This window comes from Mauremys mutica, chromosome 20, assembly GCF_020497125.1.
Source record: "Mauremys mutica isolate MM-2020 ecotype Southern chromosome 20, ASM2049712v1, whole genome shotgun sequence".
Lineage (NCBI taxonomy): Eukaryota > Metazoa > Chordata > Testudines > Geoemydidae > Mauremys > Mauremys mutica.
In genome coordinates this window covers 19,403,013-19,421,339 of record NC_059091.1, presented here as the reverse complement: position 1 = coordinate 19,421,339, position 18,327 = coordinate 19,403,013, and the positions used below count along the sequence as shown (strand labels likewise).

General features: G+C 64.0%; 2 protein-coding genes across 4 annotated transcripts in view; one reads left to right on the top strand and one right to left on the bottom strand.

Moving 5' to 3' along the window:
• The first annotated feature begins 297 nt into the window (after positions 1–297).
• Positions 298–10,845, top strand: DDX39A (DExD-box helicase 39A). 2 transcript variants are annotated; one of them, XM_044994542.1, is made up of 11 exons: positions 298–448; positions 1,698–1,906; positions 2,490–2,617; positions 5,682–5,774; positions 6,279–6,462; positions 7,266–7,384; positions 8,470–8,601; positions 9,098–9,207; positions 9,342–9,486; positions 10,130–10,277; positions 10,678–10,845. In XM_044994542.1, the coding sequence occupies exons 2-11, from the start codon at positions 1,699–1,701 to the stop codon at positions 10,692–10,694; spliced, it is 1,284 nt and encodes a 427-aa protein (XP_044850477.1). In that variant the 5' UTR covers positions 298–448; position 1,698; the 3' UTR covers positions 10,695–10,845. The 2 variants fall into 2 exon arrangements, with proteins under 2 accessions (XP_044850477.1, XP_044850478.1); XM_044994543.1 differs by lacking the exon at positions 298–448 and having other exon boundaries at positions 1,884–2,008.
• A 1,029-nt stretch (positions 10,846–11,874) lies between these two features.
• LOC123353429 (adhesion G protein-coupled receptor E5-like) overlaps positions 11,875–18,327 on the bottom strand; it is a 48,557-nt gene continuing 42,104 nt past the window's right edge. Inside the window, exons 11-21 of one of the 2 annotated variants that reach the window (XM_044994498.1) lie at positions 17,939–18,110; positions 17,551–17,667; positions 17,014–17,246; positions 16,576–16,740; positions 15,590–15,781; positions 14,908–15,128; positions 14,449–14,515; positions 13,932–14,023; positions 13,429–13,597; positions 12,801–12,890; positions 11,875–12,507 (exon numbers count right to left, since the gene is read on the bottom strand). In XM_044994498.1, coding sequence (XP_044850433.1) covers positions 12,472–12,507; positions 12,801–12,890; positions 13,429–13,597; positions 13,932–14,023; positions 14,449–14,515; positions 14,908–15,128; positions 15,590–15,781; positions 16,576–16,740; positions 17,014–17,246; positions 17,551–17,667; positions 17,939–18,110 — 1,554 coding nt within the window. In that variant the 3' untranslated portion in view covers positions 11,875–12,471. The remainder of the gene's footprint in view (positions 12,508–12,800; positions 12,891–13,428; positions 13,598–13,931; positions 14,024–14,448; positions 14,516–14,907; positions 15,129–15,589; positions 15,782–16,575; positions 16,741–17,013; positions 17,247–17,550; positions 17,668–17,938; positions 18,111–18,327) is intronic. The other variant, XM_044994499.1, reaches the window with a different exon arrangement.

Below are 18,327 nucleotides of genomic sequence, written 5' to 3'. Positions count from 1 at the left end.
TGCCAGCACTCAAGATGGCGTCCCGCTGCCTCCCAGCCCAATGGTGTCTTTCTTTGCCACCATTCAAGATGGCGTCTCACCCCGACTTCGCGCGCCCTTCGCTCCGCCCGCACTCAAGATGGCAGCTCTACCCTCCCAGAAAACCAGGGAAAGTGCGGGGTGACTGGAAGGCGAGTCAACGCAATCAACAGGCCTCTTGCAAAGATCGACAGCTCCGTCCGCCAATCAAATGGCAATTCGTCTAAATGCACCGCCTTCTTCCGACGTCAGGCAACCCTCGGGCCTCGCGAAGACCAATGAGAGTGGAGGGAGCGGCCCGAGTGACGGGGCGGCGCGCCAATGGGGGCGGAAACGGAAGGAACGCTCTGTAGTCGCCGGGGGGAGGGCGAGCCGCGCGGGAGTCGGAGCCGGAGTGCGGCACCACGTGAGCGGCCTCCGGGAGCGCGAGGTGAGAGCGGCCGGGCGGGGCGGTCACGCGAGCCCGGGGCTTGGCCTGCGGCCTGGTCCGGGCCCGGGATCGGGCCGCGTCTCCCCGGCCCGGCCCGGCCCTGCCCGGCTGCTCCCTGGGGCGGGCGATGGGCTCAGACGCCTGGGCCGGGCCGCGGAAGCGGGGGCCGGGGTCGGAGGGAGGAGGCGGCCGGTCCCGGAGATGGGGGGAGGGGAGCGGGGCCTGCTGCGGGCGATGCTCCGGTGTCTCCCAGGCGCCTGCCCCCTGCAGCGCCCCCCCCCCCCGGGCTCGGGGTGGCTGGTTTGCTCCCAGGGTGGGGGCTGGGCTCGATCCCCGACAGGAGCAACAATTAGGGGGACAAGTTCCGTGTGAGAGTTACCCCCACCCAGCTCTGCCGGTGCCCCCCAGTCCTGACCTGCAGCCCCGGTTATCCCAGCCTCGGCTCCCCCCCAGCTCTGTGGGTGCCCCTCCCGACCTGCAGCCCCCTGCTAGCCCAGTCCTGCCCCCCCAGCTCTGCCAGGGTCCCTCAATCCTCGCCTGTGGCCCCCTGCTAGCCCAGCCCTGCTAGCTCTGCCAGTGACCCTCAATCCTCGTCTGCAGCCCCCTGCTAGCCCAGCCCTGCCCCCCCCAGCTCTGCCAGTGACCCTCAATCCTCGCCTGTGGCCCCCTGCTATCCCAGCCCTGCCCCCCCAGCTCTGCCAGTGATCCTCAATCCTTGTCTGCAGCCCCCTGCTAGCCCAGCCCTGCCCCCCCAGCACTGCCAGTGACCCTCAATCCTCGCCTGTGGCCCCCTGCTATCCCAGCCCCCCCCCAGCTCTGCCAGTGACCCTCAATCCTCGCCTGTGGCCCCCTGCTATCCCAGCCCCCCCCCAGCTCTGCCAGTGACCCTCAATCCTTGTCTGCAGCCCCCTGCTATCCTAGCCCTGCCCCCCCACCCCCAGCTCTGACAGTGACCCTCAATCCTCGCCTGCAGCCTCCTGCTATCTCGGCCCCCTTCCCCCGCTCTGCCAAGGTCCCTCAATCCTCGCCTGTGGCCCCCTGCTATCCCAGCCTCAGCTCCCCACTGGCTCTGTGGGTGCTCCTCCCGACCTGCAGCCCCCTGCTATCCCAGTCCTGTGGCTCCCGCACCTGCTCTGCTAGTGCCCCTCAGTCCTGACCTGCAGCCCCCTGTTACCCCAGCCCCTGCTCTTCTGGTTCTCCTCAGTGCGGACCCGGACCCGCATCCGCTGAGCGCATCTTCTCCTTGCAGAATGGCTGAGCAGGACGTGGAGAATGAGCTGCTGGATTATGAGGAGGACGAGGAGCCCCAGGTTGTCACAGATGCAGTGCCCCCTCCAGCAAAGAAGGACGTGAAAGGCTCCTACGTGTCCATCCACAGCTCGGGCTTCCGGGATTTCCTGCTCAAACCCGAGCTGCTGCGAGCCATCGTGGACTGTGGCTTTGAGCACCCATCTGAAGGTAGGAGCGGAGCCGAGGCCTCCGGCCCCCAGGAGCGCAACCCCCTTGCCAGCCCGCCTGGGAGGAGCTGCGGGCGGGGGCCGTAGAGAGCGGCGCTGCCTGGTGAGAGCTGCGGGGGGACGGGGGTGTTGGCAAGGGAGGGAGATCCTCGAGATCTGCCCTGTCAAGTGGGGGAAGCAGGGGCTCAGCAGGGGTGCTCTCCCCTGGCAGTGCGGCACTAGGGGGCGCTGTGCTGCAGGGAGTGGGGTGGGAGTAGGGGGCGCTCCCCCCGGCTGTCAGTGCTGGTCCCAATGCGGCACTAGGGGACGCTGTGTTGCAGGGAGTGGGGTGGGACTCCATAGGGCGCACTCTCCCCTGGCAGTCAGTGGCGGTCCCAGTGTGGCACTCGGGAGCACTGTGCCCCTGGGAGTGGGGTGGTGCTCAGTAGGTGATGCCGACCCTAATGCCCCAGAGGAGGAGGGGGCTGGGGTTTAGTGGGTTAGAGCAGGGAGCTGGGAGTCAGGACTCCTGGGTTCTATCTCCAGCTCTGCCTCGATCTGTTGTGCCCCGTGTAACTGCCGTGCGTCCGCCCTTGCTCCCACAGTGCAGCACGAGTGCATCCCACAGGCCATCCTGGGCATGGACGTGCTGTGCCAGGCCAAGTCGGGCATGGGCAAGACGGCCGTCTTCGTGCTGGCCACGCTGCAGCAGATCGAGCCGGTGGATGGACAGGTACGGGGTGGGGGCTGGTGTCCCTGTGTCTGGCTGGGCTGGGGAGACGAGCAGCCATGCCCCCCCCCCCAGCCCTCTCGCCTCTCTCTGCCTCACCCCATGTGGGAAGGGACCCGGGGTCACCCGCATGGCTGTGGGGTGGACTTGGCAAGGAGAACATAAGAATGGCCACACTGGGGTCCAGCTAGCCCAGCATCCTGCCACTAGCGGGCTGGCACCGGATGCGTCCGAGGGAATGAGCAGAACAGGGTGATTAGCGAGTGATCCATCCCTTGGCCGCCAGTCCCAGGTTTAGGGACACCCAGAGCCTGGGGCTGCCTCCTTGACCATCTTGGCTCATAGCCGTTGCTGGACCGATCCTGCAGGAACATAACTCCTTCTTTTCTGAGCCCACTTATGCCTTTGGCCACCCCTTGCCTGCGCTGTTGCTCGTTAAGCAGACGAAGGCCACACGTGTTTCACAGCGAGGGGGGTTAACACCAGGGGCAGGGCTGGATTCTCTGTGTCGCGATGCCTTGCATGCGAGCCGCCCTGGGGAAGGTGCCTTAGCCTGACGAGCTGTTGGGCTCAGTACAGGGGTGAGCTGGGCCCGGTTCCTGGCCGTGCTACACAGGAGGTTGGGTTAGATGGGCCCTTCTGGCCTGAAACTCCTGGGAAGTGGCTTCCTGGGAGGCTGGTTCTGGGTCCGCCCCTGGGGTGGACTGTGGGGTGCTGCTGATGCAGGAGGAGAATCCAGTGTGGATGGGGCTGTGTGTTTCTCTGGCCCAGGCTAGGCTGGGGGTCCAGGACAGGCTGCTGCTGAGACCCATCCCTTCTGCCTTGAAATCCGACTATGTGGTGGGAGTGGGGGTTGTTCTGGGCTGTGGGGGTGGCACCACCCCAGTGATGCTGGAGGGATCTTATTCATAAATGATCTGGAGAAAGGGGTAAACAGTGAGGTGGCAAAGCTGAGCAGTTTAGTATCGTCTGCAAAGATAGTTGAGACCAAAGCAGACTGAAGAACTTCAAAAAGATCTCACAAAGCTAAGTGATTGGGCAACAATGTGACAAATGAAACGTAATGTGGATAAATGTAAAGTAATGCACATTGGAAAAAATAACCCCAACTCTACATACCATATGGTGGGGGCTAATTTAGCTACAACTAATCAGGAAAGAGATCTTGGAGTCATCATGGATAGTTCTCTGAAGATGTCCACGCAGTGTGCAGAGGCGGTGAAAAAAGCAAACAGGATGTTAGGATTCATTAAAAAGGGGATAGAGAAGAAGACGGAGAATATATTATTGCCCTTATGTAAATCCATGGTACGCCCACATCTCGAATACTGTGTACAGATGTGGTCTCCTCACCTCAAAAAAAATGTACTGGCTCTAGAAAAGGTTCAAAGAAGGGCAACTAAAATGATTAGGGGTTTGGAGAGGGTCCCATATGAGGAGAGATTAAAGACACTGGGACTCTTCAGCTTGGAAAAGAGGAGGCTAAGGGGGGATATGATAGAGGTCTATAAAATCATGAGTGGTGTGGAGAAAGTGGATAAGGAAAAGTTATTTACTTATTCCCATAATACAAGAACTAGGGGCCACCAAATGAAATTAATGGGCAGCAGGTTTAAAACAAATAAAAGGAAGTTCTTCTTCACCCAGCGCACAGTCAACTTGTGGAACTCCTTGCCTGAGGAGGTTGTGAAGGCTAGGACTATAACAGCGTTTAAAAGAGAACTGGATAAATTAATGGAGGTTAAGTCCATTAATGTATTAGCCAGGGTGGGTAAGAATGGTGTCCCTAGCCTCTGTTTGTCAGAGGGTGGAGGTGGATGGCAGGAGAGAGATCACTTGATCATTGCCTGTTAGGTTCACTCCCTCTGGGGCACCTGGCATTGGCCACTGTTGGAAGACAGATACTGGGCTAGATGGACCTTTGGTCTGACCCGGTACGGCCGTTCTTATGCTCCCCGGAGCGGGTACGAACCGGGCAGCAGCAGGTTGGGCTCGCCGTGTTGTGCCACCGATGCAGCCCCGCAGCGAGGCTGCTGTGGTGCTGATCTGAGAGCTGGCAAACTCGCCGCATGTGAGTGCCCTGAAGCGCGGCCCTGGGCTGTCGCTGAGCCAGTGGGATGTGCCTCTGGAGGCTGCTTCCCCCTAGCCACGCCCTGCTGCCCCCGGCACTGCAGGGAGCATGGTGCTTTGCCCACTCCTGGCTGGGGGCGGGCGAGCGGGTTGGCCTGCCTGGGCACTGCTGCCATGTGTCTGGATCTCCAGTGACCCCGCTGCCCCGGGGGCTGGCTCAGAGCCGCCAGCCTGGCACTGGGCTGGTGCTGTGATACCCCTGTGCGCGGGATCCTGCCCCGGGACAGCCTCCCAGCGGGCCGTGGCCACACGTGGGTCTGGGAGGACGTCGCTCGGGCCACAAGCCCCTTGTTCTGGGCCCTGCTGGAGCTGGATGCCCATCCCCCGGGGCTGGCAGTCACCGAACTCTGCTCCGCTGAGCCCGGGCCACTGGGGAGCAAGGCCTGCCCTGGAGCCATGCGCCAGAGCGACCCTGGCTAGCAGTGGGGCCCGTCCCTGCTGTTGTAGGGGGCCAACGTGCTGCACCCCAGAACTGGCTGCATTAGTGAGCTGTGGATCCTGCGGGTCATGCTGACGGGGGCATGTCTGAGGCAAGGCGATGGCTGGGGGGGCTGGGAATGGAGTAACCGACATGGCTGCTCTGGGGCTGCTGTTGGGAACCAGCCCTGTGTTGGGGGAGATCCCCCCATTCCTGGGCCGGGGGAGCCCTTCGGGTGGCAAGACCTCGTCCTGGGCTTCAGGAGAAGGCTGGGTGGGGTGTTTGCTGCTGCAGGGTGGGGCAGTGCCACGGGAGGGGGCATTGGGGAGCTCTGAAAACTCAGGGAAGGGGCAAAGATGTGGGCACCTGTTCTCTGGGATTTGGGGGAGGGGGTGGCTGTCCCTGGGTGGGGGAAGGGAGGGGATTGTATCCTGGGTGGGGGCATCGGTCTGTGTCCCAGGGGGTGGGGGGGCAGGATCTCGCGTGGGGGTGACCCCGTCTCTCTCCCCCCCGCCCCAGGTGTCGGTGCTGGTGATGTGCCACACGCGGGAGCTGGCGTTCCAGATCAGCAAGGAGTACGAACGCTTCTCCAAGTACATGCCCAGCGTCAAGGTGAGCCTGGCCCCCCCGCGCTGCCCGGCGTCGAGGGGAACCCCCTCCCCCGCACCCCTGGTGCCCCCAGTGGAGTGAGGCCAGCTCTGGATCCAGGGGGTGAGGAGTGTGGGGAGTATCCCCCCCTTCCAGGGGCTAGACCTTAGAGACACATCCCCCCACCCTCCTCAGCGTGAGCCCCCCAGCAGCTGCCTGTATAACTGCATTGAGGGCCTCAAACTTGGAAGCTGCAAGGGTGGGTCTCCGTCTCCTCCGTGCTCATGTGGGAGACCCAGAGAGTGGTTGGAGGTGGGTCAGGACTCCTGGGTTCTCTCCCAGCTCTGGGTGTCAGGACTCCTGGGTTCTAGTCTAGGCTCTGCCACTAAACTGCCCTTGGACAAGTTCTGTCTCCCTGCCTCAGTTTCCCCCAGCGGGATCGGGGGACGCTCCCGTACCCCAGGCATGCCCGGTGCTGGGGTTTCGCTGCCTGGCCACTGACCCTGCTGTTCCCCCGGCCGCCTGCAGGTGGGGGTGTTCTTCGGGGGCCTGTCCATCAAGAAGGACGAGGAGGTGCTGAAGAAGAACTGCCCCCACATCGTGGTGGGGACCCCGGGGCGCATCCTGGCCCTGGTGCGCAACAAGAGCCTCAACCTGCGCAGCGTCAAACACTTCGTGCTGGACGAGTGCGACAAGATGCTGGAGCAGCTTGGTGAGATTGGGGGGAGGACGACTAGGAGGTGCTGGGGCATAACCTGCCTGGGGTACCTGAGGCCTAGGGGCTGTCTGCATCATCTGTCAGGACTCTTGGGTTCTAATCCCAGCCCTGGGAGGGCAGTGGGGTCTAGTGGTTAGAGCAGGTCGGGTTGGGAGTCGGGGCTCCTGGGTTCTGTTCCCTGGCATGGGAGGGGAGTGGGGTCTAGTGGTTAGAACGGGAGAATGGGGGGTAGGAGGTGTGGTTCGTGGGTTCTGTCCCCGCTCCCCTGCCAGCGCTGGGAATACATAACAGGCTATGAACCTTCTACAGCTGCCTGGGTGGAGAGCGTCTCCTTCCTCTGGGTCAGGGATGGCGCCAACTGGTTCTGCCCTAGGGATCCTGCCAGCATCAGACCCGGAGCTGCCTGATGCCAGGTGCTGCCCAGTCGTGGGGGCCCGGCTGTGTGTCCCTGGGTCCTGCTGGTCTGAAGCCCAGGCTGGTGTGTCGGGGGTGTGACCCCAGGCCCTGGGGGAGTAGGGGGGGCTGCAGGGGGATGCAGATACCAGTGGGGTGGGGGAGGCTGACTGTAGGGGACTGGGATCAGACAGTCTGGGTTTAAGCCACCTGCTGCGGGGAGCGACTTGGGGGGAGGGACAGGCTCAGCTGGCTCTGATCTGGGGGGTGGCTGGAGCTGTGACCTCATGGGCTGGTTCTGGGCCCGATTCCCAGAGTTGGTCCGGGGGCTTATTGTGAGCCCCCCCCCTCCGAGCATCCCCCCCCAGCTGTCTCCAGTGCAGTGACCCCCTCCCTCCCCACAGACATGCGGCGGGACGTGCAGGAGATCTTCCGGCTGACGCCCCACGAGAAGCAGTGCATGATGTTCAGCGCCACCCTCAGCAAGGAGATCCGGCCTGTCTGCAGGAAGTTCATGCAGGACGTGAGTTGCCTCCCCCCAGCCCATCCGCTCTGCCACCTGGCCTGGCCCCCTCGTGGGCCTGCCTCTCTGGCCCCTCACCCGTTGTCACCTGGCCCGCCCCCCCGCCCCTCCCCCCCTGCTGTCCAGCCTGCCCCCCGGCCACTCAGCCCTCGTGGGCCTGGTCCCTCCCCAGTCTGGACAGGAAAGTGACCCTCGGTCCCTACCCCTGGCTGGGGTCAGCGCTGAGCAGTCCCTAAGCCTCTGGGCCTGGCCGCCAGCAACTCTCTCAGCATCTGCTGGCTGGATGGGGCCACCCAGCCAGGTCGCCTGCTCCGGGCAGGAGGCAGCCTGGGAGGGGTCAGCTGGTCTGGGGTTCCTGGCTCCCTGGGACCCCAGCGTTCTCTGGGAGGGTCTGCTGCGGAAAAGCCTTCCCGGCTGTTGCCCCAGGCAGGGGCGGCACCAGGGTTTCTGGCGCCCTAGGCAGAATTCGGGGGGTGGCATTTTGTGTGCTCCCCACAGGGCGCGCGGGAGCTTCCGGTTCCACTCCCGTCACGTCGCAGAAGGGCCCTCCGCCGAAATGCCGCAGGCGACAGCACCAGTCATTGAGCTGCTCAGTTGCCTGCCGCCATTTTCCGCGGCACGTCGGCAGAAGGTCCTTCTTCAGCGGCGCGACGGGAGCGGAACCGGAAGCTCCCGTGCGCCCCGTGGGGAGTGCACAAAATGCCACCCCCCGAATCCTGGCGCCCTAGGCAACTGCATAGGGTCGCCTAATGGAAGCGCCGGCCCTGGCCCCAGGCCCTGGCACAACGAGGGTTGGCAGCCCTATGCCCTGGCACATCTATAGCCTGGATGAGGCAAATGATGCTGTGGGGGTGTTGCTGACCCATGCTGGAGGTGGAGCTTTGACTCCCTCTAGTGGCTGGCTGGTGTGGGGAGGGTAAGGGTCTACTACAGCTGCTGTCGAAGGGAGCTCCTCCTCCGGCTCAAGTGGTGGAGCCCCTGCTGTTAGTGCTGGGGGGGGGGGGTCGGCTCACCGAGGGCTGGGTTGAAGCCCCTTTGGTAGCGAGGGGGTGTCGCTGAGCTGCTCCCCCCTGCCTCCCCCCCAGCCCATGGAGGTGTTTGTGGACGACGAGACCAAGCTGACGCTGCACGGCCTGCAGCAATACTACGTCAAGCTGAAGGACAGCGAGAAGAACCGCAAGCTCTTCGACCTGCTTGATGTGCTGGAGTTCAACCAGGTGTGTGTGTGTGTGGGGGGGTGCCTGGGTCCCACCCCCAGCTCTAGGAGAGGAGTGGGGGACTGGGAGCAGGACTCCTGGGTTCTGGCTGTGACATGGGCCAGGCTATGGATCCTCGCCCGAGCCACCCACAGGGCTAGGCCCCTGTGAGATCCGGGAGGGGGAGGAGCCCTGCTTGGTTCAGGGGGCGGGGGGGCGGAGGTCTCCACTGGCCGTACTGGGGGGGGGGGGGGAATGACACCCCCAGATGGGAGACCAGGGCAGGACGGGCCCTTTGGACTCCACTGCAGCAGGGGGCGCGTGTGGATGGCTGGGCAGAGGGGGCAGGTGCAGGATTGACCTGGGGGGGTCTGAGCCCAAGATCTGGGGGCTGGGCCGGGCTGGGGTTGAACAGCTGGTGTCCCCTCCCCGGTGCTGATGGGGTGGGGCCAGGTGGGGGTGCAGCTGTCTGACAAGGTGGGGGGGGCTGTGTGCTAACCCTCTGCCCCTCCCGCAGGTGGTGATCTTCGTCAAGTCGGTGCAGCGCTGCATGGCACTGGCCCAGCTGCTGGTGGAGCAGAACTTCCCGGCCATCGCCATCCACCGGGGCATGTCGCAGGAGGAGAGGTGGGTGCTGGGGGGTGGGGGAGGAGCCTGTTGGGTCTCAATGATCTGATTCATGCTGGCACCAGGCTCTGGGAGGGGAGCAGGACCTAGTGGTTGGAGCAGGGCTGGGGTCTCAGGTATGATTCTCCCCCCAGGCTATCCCGGTACCAGCAGTTCAAGGATTTCCAGCGCCGCATCCTGGTGGCCACCAACCTGTTCGGGCGGGGGATGGACATCGAGCGTGTCAACATCGTCTTCAACTACGACATGCCCGAGGACTCGGACACCTACCTGCACCGGGTGAGCGCTGCCGCTGGGGAGAGCCGGGCCTGGGTTCTGACCCTGCACCCTCTGGCCCGGGGAGAGCCGGGCCTGGGTTCTGACGCTGCACCCTCTGGCCCGGGGAGAGCCGGGCCCTGCGAGGCCTGACCCTGTGGCTGCTGGCCTGGGCACATCATGGGCATCGGGGGGGAGCCTCAGTGCCCCCAGGCTCTGCCCAACATTGGGGTCCAGCACCCCAGGCCTGGCTGCTGTTACTGGAGCAAGAGGTTGAGGCCGAGGTGTCCTGGCTGGCAGGCGGTGTGGCCATGGCGACCCAGGGATGGGTTTGATCTGGGCCTGTTGGGATGTGGGGGGCTCTTTAATCATCAGGCAGGGAGGGTGCTTGGCAAGTGGCCCCTGCTGATGCCCCCGTGGGGTTGAGGGGCCAAGCCTGGGGGTCTCAGAACCACCCTAGTCAGGCGCTCCGTCTTCAGGCCCTGGGCCCTCCTACACCTGCGCTGGGCTCCAGGTTGGTTGCAGGTTCCTAGGGGGACGAGCTCCCAGCAGGAACCCAGGAGTCCAGTGCCCTGCCAGCCCCATAGTGTGCCTGTCACGTGATGGTGGTGGTGGGCGTGGCTCCAGGAGGCCCCTCCCCACTGACAGCCCCTCCTGCTCATTGCAGGTGGCGCGTGCCGGGCGCTTCGGCACCAAGGGCCTGGCCATCACCTTCGTGTCGGACGAGGGCGACGCCAAGATCCTCAACGAGGTGCAGGATCGCTTCGAGGTGAACGTGGCTGAGCTGCCCGAGGAGATCGACATTTCCACGTACAGTACGTACCTGCCGGGGCTGCCCTCTGCCCTCCCCCCAGAGAACTGCTGTGGGGCTCCGGCCCAAATCCTGACTTTCTGGGGGACCCAGCTGGGGAGCCCCATGCCCTCAGGTCGCCCCGGTGCCATGGTGATGGGCCTGTAGATTACACTCAGCATGGGGTGGGGCCTCTCCTGATCTCTTTGCTTGTGGATTGGTAGCAGCCACCGACACCTCCCCCAATGGCCTCTGCCCCCGTGATGGTAGAGGTGGCTGCTCTGGGGGCCACAGCTCAGTGGTGGAGCCCCCTAGTGGTGGTGGTGGTGGGGAGTGAGTCTGAGTCAGGTTGCAGTAAAGAACTGAATGGGGTGGGGGAACCCCCTGGTGGTAGGAGTGGGATTAACAGCCTCTTTCTCTTGCAGTTGAACAGAGCCGATAACCGGATTGGACCCCCCTGCCCAGAACCAGCCCGGCTGCTCTTTTTAACCCTTTCTAAGCCAGATCACGGGTATTTCATTTTTTACGCAGTTTTTAAACCTGTAGATGTGTGTGTGTAAGAGTGTCTCAAATAAACTTTTTATTACCAAGTGCCTGTGGTGGAGTTTTAGCTTCTTGATGGGCTCAATGAGATTTAAATTTGTTCTGTGTGTAATGACACCCTGCACTGGAGGTTCTAATTAATTTTTTTTTTAAAAATGCCTTCTCTGATACTGTATATCTGGACTGGGCTGGAAAGTGGCTGCAGCTGTTCACAATAGCTGTGTCCCACCCCAGAGATGGCTGCATCTGTGTGATTTAAAACTGTTTCAAAGTATTAGATGTTCTGTCTCCCTGAGACACTGGGACTCAGGACTCCTGGGTTCTATCCCAGCATTGAGGGGAAGTAGGGTGTCGTGTAGATACTCACAGGACGGGGGATGCTATCCGAGGAAGCAGTGATGCTGGAAAAAGATTTGGGGTTGTGGTGGATAATCAGCTGAAGATGAGCTCCCACAACAATGCTGTAGGTAAAGGATGCGTGAAGAGGGGAAGCTCAGGTAGGAGCAGGGAGGTTATTTTACTCTGTATCTGGCACTGGTCTGAGTGCCGCTTAACTAGTGTCCGGTTCTGGTGTCCCCATTTCTGAACAGATGCTGATAAATTGGAGAGAGGCCAGAAGGCCCGTGAGGATTCGCAAACCTGCCCTGTAGTGACAGACTCCAGGAGCTCAGTGGGATTAGCAGAGAGACAGGGAAGGGGTGACTTGGTCAGTCTATAGGGACTGTGATCATGAGCTCTTCAGTCTAGCAGCCAAAGGGCTGGAAGCGAGACCCTCACACTGGAAATGGGCAGGGAGGGTAAATTAACCCCAGAACAGCTTCCCCGGGGGCGTGGTGGATTCTCAGCCCTGGCCCTTTCCAAATGGAGCCGGGACGTTCTGCTGTCAATGAAGCAGGAGTTAATCCAGGGAGGGCGGGGCCTGTTCTGCAGCTGGTTGGACTCAGAGGATCACTGTGGGACCAGCTGGCCTTAAAACATGTCATCTAGAGGGTTAGAGCAGCAGGGGCTAGGAGTCAGGACTCCTGGGTTCTCTCCAGCCACCACACACGTGGCTCCTCGAAGCAGCTGTTTTTGTCACAAAACTTAATATTTTAATAACTTTAAAAAGATCATTTAAAAAAAAAAAAGTGCCACCAGTGAGACCCAGACAGCTGAGCCCTGGGGGCCGCCGCAGGCTGGGGCCGCTTGCCTCCTTCAGCTCAGGCCGTGTCGTACCATCATCGAAGCCAAGGGCGGTGGCTGATGCTGCAGTGCCTGTGGGGAGGGCGGGGTCCTCTGGGGGGTGGGTTATTCTCCACTGCCCGTGCTCAGCCTGGCCCAGCATCGTACCGCAGGCGGGGCCAGGGACCCGTTCGTGCCGAAGGGAAAGGCGCCCCCTGTGGCTAGAATACGTCGCGTCGGAGCTGAGCGGCTGCCCTGCTGCCTGTTGCTATTGCTGGTGATGCTGGCAGCGCGCAGGCCTGGGGCTGGTGAGTGCCCAGCGGGTGGGGGCAGCTGGGCAGCGTAACAGTGCCCCCTGCTGCCTGGCAGGTTCCACTGGGCAACTGTTGACGCATCTGCATGTGGCGAGTCCAGGTGCGAGGTGGGTCTCTGCTCACGGGCAGGGCAGGGGCAGGGGGACGGGTTTTCTCATGTGCAAAGCTGCAGTGTCCAGAAATGGGCCTAGCACAAGAGAGCTACAACCCTGACTCCTGCGACGGCTGGAGCCCCTGCTGGAAAGAGGGGGGGGTTAGAGCAGGACTGGACCCCTACTGGCCCCTCCCCCCAGGTTGGTCACTAGTGGCTCCTCTCTCTGGCTTCTAATTCCTTGTCGGCCCAGCTCTGCCTCGTTTCTCTTCTAACACCCACCCGCACCCCGGGCAGGAGGCAGTGAGGACTTGCTGGGTAGGGTCGGGCCCTGGGGGCCAGAGCAGGGGGAACGGCAGTGGAGGTTGGGGGGGGGGGGGGAAGCTGCAGGGCAGAAGGCTCCTGCGCTGTTGTGGAGCCTTGTCCCCACCCTCCTTACCCGCGTGGTGGTCAAGCTGGAGAACTCAGAGGACTTGGCCGGTCTCTTGAGGCCACTGCAGCTCAGCCACCTGCGGTACTCGTCCCTCACCTGGCAGGAGAGAGGAGAGGGCTGGTCACCCCACGGCGCAGGGGAGCTCGCGGGGGTGGGGCCTCAGCTGTAGGGAGACAAGGGCCCAGAACTGGGTGCGCGGGGGGGAGCTCTCTGCTGCCCCAGCCCCTCCCAGCAGAGGGCACGTGGGGGTGGGGGCGCTGTGGGGCAGGATTGCTGGCTGGTGGAGGGGGGAGCCCCCAGTAGGGTCCTGTGGAGCAGGGGGTGAGTGCTGGCTGTGGAAGGAGCCTGGGGGTGGGGCACTGGGGGCCAGGGTATGAGTCCCAGCTGTGGGGGTGCCTGGGAGGATACTGGGGGGCAGGGGTTGAGCACTGGCTGTGGAAGGAGCCCCGGGGGGGGGGGGTGAGCGCTGGCTGTGGGAGGCGCTGGGGGTGGTTAAGCACTGGCTGGGGGGGGGTGCTGAAGGAGGGAGCTGGAGGGTGGGGGTTGAGCACTGGCTGTGGGGGCACGGGGGGAGGGGTCTGTGGGGTGGGGGCTGAGCGCTGGCTGGGGTCGGGGGGGGGGGGACGGGACTGGCCTGTTTCTTGAGCAGACAGTGCAGCAGGAAGATGAAGAGCCCCTGCAGGCTGTTGAGGATGGTGAAGATGTAGGAGGCGACCAGGCTGCGCTGGTTGAACTGGAACATGCCGAAGATCCAGGTGGTGCCCAGGACGCAGAGCTGGGCGATGGCCGTGATGGTGAGCACCCTGTGGGGGAGGGGAACCAGTCACATGGCCCCGCCCCTCCACCATGGCCCACCTCCCCTCCCTCCTCAGGGCCCCTCCCCTTGAGTCAGACTGCCCCCCCACCCCCCGCATGTGACTGACGTCTCCTGCACACAGCCCCACCTCCCCAGACTCTGCTCCCCAGCCAGTCGGCGGTGGGGGAAAATGTCACTCATATGTGGCCCCCTCTCCCCAGTCGCTCCCTCCCCCCACACCGGCGGGGTGACATCTCGATACTCATATGCTCCCCCTCCCCTGACGGGGGGCAGCTGGGCAGTGCCAGGGTCTCTGCTGCCCCGGGGGCCGCGCCCGCTACCTGAGCTTCTTCAGCTGGCTCATGTCGGGGTTGATGTCAGCGAATTTCAGCGACAGCTTCCAGACGGTGACCACGAAGATCACGGCGTTGACCTGCCGGGGGCAGGGGAGAGGCGGGTTGGGAGGGGGGCAGCTGTGTCCTGAGCAGGGCTGCTGAGAGCGGGTTTGGGCCCCCCAACAAGGGCAGATTGGTTAACAGGGCTGCTGAAGCCGGGCCCCCTTCCAGACAGCCACGCTCCAGTAATTTGTACCGGCTTCCCCCACCCCTCATCGGCCCTGGTCCAGGGTGGGGGAAGAGGAGGGCTATGGGATCTGCCAGCTGTGCAGCCACTCCCCATAGTGACCCTGCTTGGCCCCTGGAGGCTGGAGACTTGCGGGGGGGAGAGGGGGGCCCAGCTGCCCCAGAGCAGGGGCTGGGTGGCTGGGGAAAGAAACGAGGGCAGCTGCCAGCCAGGCCCTCAGGGGCTGGCCAGGGGGCCAGGCGCTGGCAGGGGGCTGGGCTGGGGGAGGGGAGTTACCAAGATGATGATGCAGACGGGCGCCAGGAAGCTCCAAATGAATTGCTTCTCCAGCGAGAGCCAGCAGCTGTGGGGGGAGGGACAGGCACGGGTCAGTCACTCACCTGCCAGCAGGGGGCGCTGCAGGGTGGGGTCTGCCCCCGCCACTGGCAGAGTGGGGGATGGAGACTTGCCAGCCTCCCCCCGCCCTCCCCTTTCATGCCCGGGAGCTTCCTTGTGTTGTTCAAGTGTCCTGGGCTGGGGCCCTGGCCCAAGCAGCAGGAAGGTGCCCCCCTCCCTCACGCTGGGCTCACCCACCCCATGGGGTCCCACCCTCCCCTCCCCTGGTGGGCCTGGATGGCAGTGGCCACCCGGCTGAGCCGCTCCTGCCCCCGTGTGCTGCCTGGGCACGGGGCCCTGCTCCCCTCGAGCCCCTGGCCGCGAGCACTGGGCCCCCCCACCCCTGGGCCGGTGACTCACTGGCGCGCCGTGCCGTAGCCCTGGCTGTAGGTGGCGGCCGAGACGCCCACGATGAGGGCCGGCACGCCGTAGCCCAGCAGGAACATGTAGCGGCGCCTGAGGCCGTGGGGGGTGAAGACCTGAACCACCAGCAGGTAGAGCTCGGCGCCCTCCAGGCACATCCAGCAGAAGGCGGCCAGGAAGAAATAGTGCAGGAGCCCGGCCACCACGCCGCACACCACCTGCAGCCAACGGGACGTGGGACGTCAGGGCCGGCTCCCGGCTCCTCCAGGCCCAGCCCCGGGCAGCAGGGGGCGCAGTGGGGAGCGGGGCAGGAGCACTGGCTGTGGGGGAGCTCCTTGTAGAGGGCGCTGTGAGGAGCAGGGCCCGAGGCTGGCTGGGGGAGGAGTTGCCGGGGGGGGCGCTGCGGGGACCAGGCCCAAGGTTGGCTGGGGGGGTGGGAGGAGCTCTGGGGAGCAAGGCCTAAAGCTGGCTTGGGGGTCGCTGTGGGGAGTGGGGGTGGCTGTGGGGAGTGGGGCCCGAGGCTGGCTGGGGGGGAAGGAGCTCCCAGCGGGGGGCACTGTGGGGAGCGGGACCCGAGGCTGACTGGGGTGTCGCTGCAGGGAGCAGGGCCTGAGGCTGGCGGGAGGAGGAGCTCCCAGCAGGGGGCGCTGGGCCCGAGGCTGGCGGGGGGGCCGGGTACCCTGTTGCCGGTGCTGGAGGTGCCGGTGAGGAAGACGGTGTAGGCGATGAAGAGCGCCAGGCAGAGGTGCAGGTGGATGGTGGTGCGGGGGCCCTTGAGGGCGCGGCAGAAGAGGAAGGTGATGATGGCCAGCAGCAGGCACAGCAGCGAGATCACCAGTCCCACCTTGGTGATGACGTCCAGGGTCCAGTCCTGTGCCGGGGGTGGGTGGGGTGAGGAGGTTAGTCAGGGTCTCCCCCGCCCCCCCCAAGGCAGCAGCCAGGCCGGGCTTTAGGGGACAGCCGGACTAGCCTGTCGGCCTCGCTCTGCGCAGTGGCTGGGAGCGCCCCCTAGTGGCCCCCATGCTGCCCAGGACCATGGGAAGCCGAGGGGGCTCTAGGGTCACCACCAACCAAGGGGGAGTCCCTGGCACCGATCCCTGCAGGACGGGGGCGCCAGAAAGTGTGAGGGGCCAGGGCTGTTCCCCTGTAGCAGAGAGCAGAGCGCCCCCGCCTGGCGGGAGGAAGCCCCTGCCCTGGAGGGAGCTGCTTTTAGACCAGACAGATGCGCTTGTGGCTAAGGTGCTGCAGCTCAGGACTCCTGGGTTCTACCAGCTCTGGGAGGGGAGCGGGATCTAGGGATCAGAGCAGGGGGGCTGGGGGCAGGACTCCTGGGTTCAGTTCCCAGCTTCGATGTCACCTCCCTGTGTCTCCTTGAGTGAGGCATTTAACCCCTCCCTGCTTCTGTGCGATGGGGATGGGGATGGCTCCCTGCCCTGCAATGCAATGGGGTGAGCCCCCTGCCCCTGCTGCCCCACAGCTTCCTGGCCAGGCACATCAGTCGCTGCTACATGGGGAGTCCCCCTGATCAGATCCAGGGCCCTGCCTGCCGATGGGGAATGGGTTTACTCTGGGAGGAATCTGGAGTGACTCCTGCTCCGCTGGGGAGGATTGAGGGGATGAGCAGAACCAGCCCAGCCCCGAGGCCCCAGCGAGGGCCGCGCCTACCTCCAGCTCGTAGAAGGCCATGAGCACGGCGAAGCTGGTCAGGTGGTTGCACTGGCAGTGGGTGATGGTGGCGTTTAAGTTCTGCAGGGTGCAGCCGTCGGTGGCCCAGCGCCTGCTGCCAGGCTCCCAGTAGGCACAGAGGAGGCGCAGGTCGGTCTTGTTCTCCTGGGGACAGACAGATGCTTGGTGCATGGAGGGTAGGAGTGGGAGTTGGGGGGCTGGCTGGGGCCACACAGGGGGCAGGACTCCCCAGGCCCCGAGAGGGCAGGTCGGGGGGGTACGAGGGGCTGGGCTGGGGGCACAGAGCATCAGTTTGTCCCTGAGTGGGAGGCAGATTCGCCTGCTGCCTGGGGTGCGGGGTGTTACTAGAGATGGGCCCAGGCTCTGCCCCCCAGTGCCCCAGGCTCTCCTCCCCCCATGCCCAGCCCAGGGGCTCACCGGCACCGGGTGGCTGAAGTGGATGCTGACGGAGAGGCCGAGTGCCTGGGGGTTCGGGTCACTGATGAAGGCTGACACCACTGGAGACAGCACACGGTAGCTGGGCCGCCCTGGCTCCTGCGCCCACTTCCCCGTCCGGCCGATCTTGTCCCACTCGGGCGCCTCCACCCGCCCAGCACCGTCCAGGATGGGGCTCATCCCCTGGTATGTCAGCAGCCCGGCCAGCGTGAAGCCTGCGAGTGACAGAGGAGAGGGATGAAATGGGGGGCAGGAGGCGCCCTGAGGCAGACTGCTGCCAGGGGTGCTGTGCTGCAGGGAGCGCTAACTCCCATGTCCTGGCCTTGTCCCATCCCCCTACGCACTCCAGCCTGGTGCTAGGGGGAACTGGATTTCTGGAGGAGCCAGTCCCAATGCCCTGGCCGTGCCCTGTCCCACTACACACCCCAGCCTGGCACCAGGGGGCGCTATGCTGCTGGCCCCAATGCCCTGGCCGTGCCCATCACTATACACACCCCAGCACAGGGGATGACCACATACCTTCATTTTTCTGCCCTGGGGCTCCGGCCCACTTTAATTCCATCTGTGTCTTGCTCTGCTGCAGTATCACGGTCTCCTGGCTCTGGTTCCCAGCCTGCCTGACCGCCAGCCCCAGCTCTGCAACCACAATGCCAGCCAGGGCTCACACCAGAGAACATGGAGAGGAAGCCTGTAGCTAGGCAAGGTGCTTTCCTGGCTGTGGGGGGAGCTCCCCCAGCTATTCCAGTCCCAGCCTCTCCCAGCAGGGGGCGCTGTGGGGAGTGGGGCGGGAGCACCGGCTGTGTGGGGGAGTTCCCATCTCCCAGCAGGGGGCACTGTGGGGAGTGGGGCGGGAGCGTAGTCTGCAGGTGATGAAAGCCCAACTGGGGCCATGTGGCCAGGTGCTGACCTGTGCCGTTGGGGGAAGCGATGCTGATCCTATCACGCACAGTCAGGCCCAGCGTTCTCAGCAGCGTCTCCATTATGGCCATCAGCTCCGTCGCGATCCGGTGTCTCCACTCCACGCTCTCTCTCTGCTGCCCGACCAGATTTATCTGCTTCTCCAGAATGTTCAAGAAGCCCTGGCCAAGCAAACGTGGGGGGTGTTGGTGTCACAGTGCCTCAGCCTCTGCTGCGCCCCCCATTCCCAGATTGCTAGTCCTACACTGCCTTCCCACAATCCCCTTGAAAGGAAAGACAAGTTCTCCTGCCATTGACATTGCTGCCTGGGAGGTCAGACTAGATGATCACAATGGTCCCGTCTAGCCTAGGAACCTAGGAGAGCCAGCTTCTTGGGCA

Excerpts from the sequence above, each read along its gene's own strand:
- DDX39A (XM_044994542.1), top strand. The coding sequence starts at position 1,699 with ATGGCTGAGCAGGACGTGGAGAATGAGCTGCTGGATTATGAGGAGGAC. Across the intron at positions 5,775-6,278 it reads AGTACATGCCCAGCGTCAAG|GTGGGGGTGTTCTTCGGGGG; the intron begins GTGAGCCTGGCC and ends GGCCGCCTGCAG. Across the intron at positions 9,208-9,341 it reads GGCATGTCGCAGGAGGAGAG|GCTATCCCGGTACCAGCAGT; the intron begins GTGGGTGCTGGG and ends TTCTCCCCCCAG.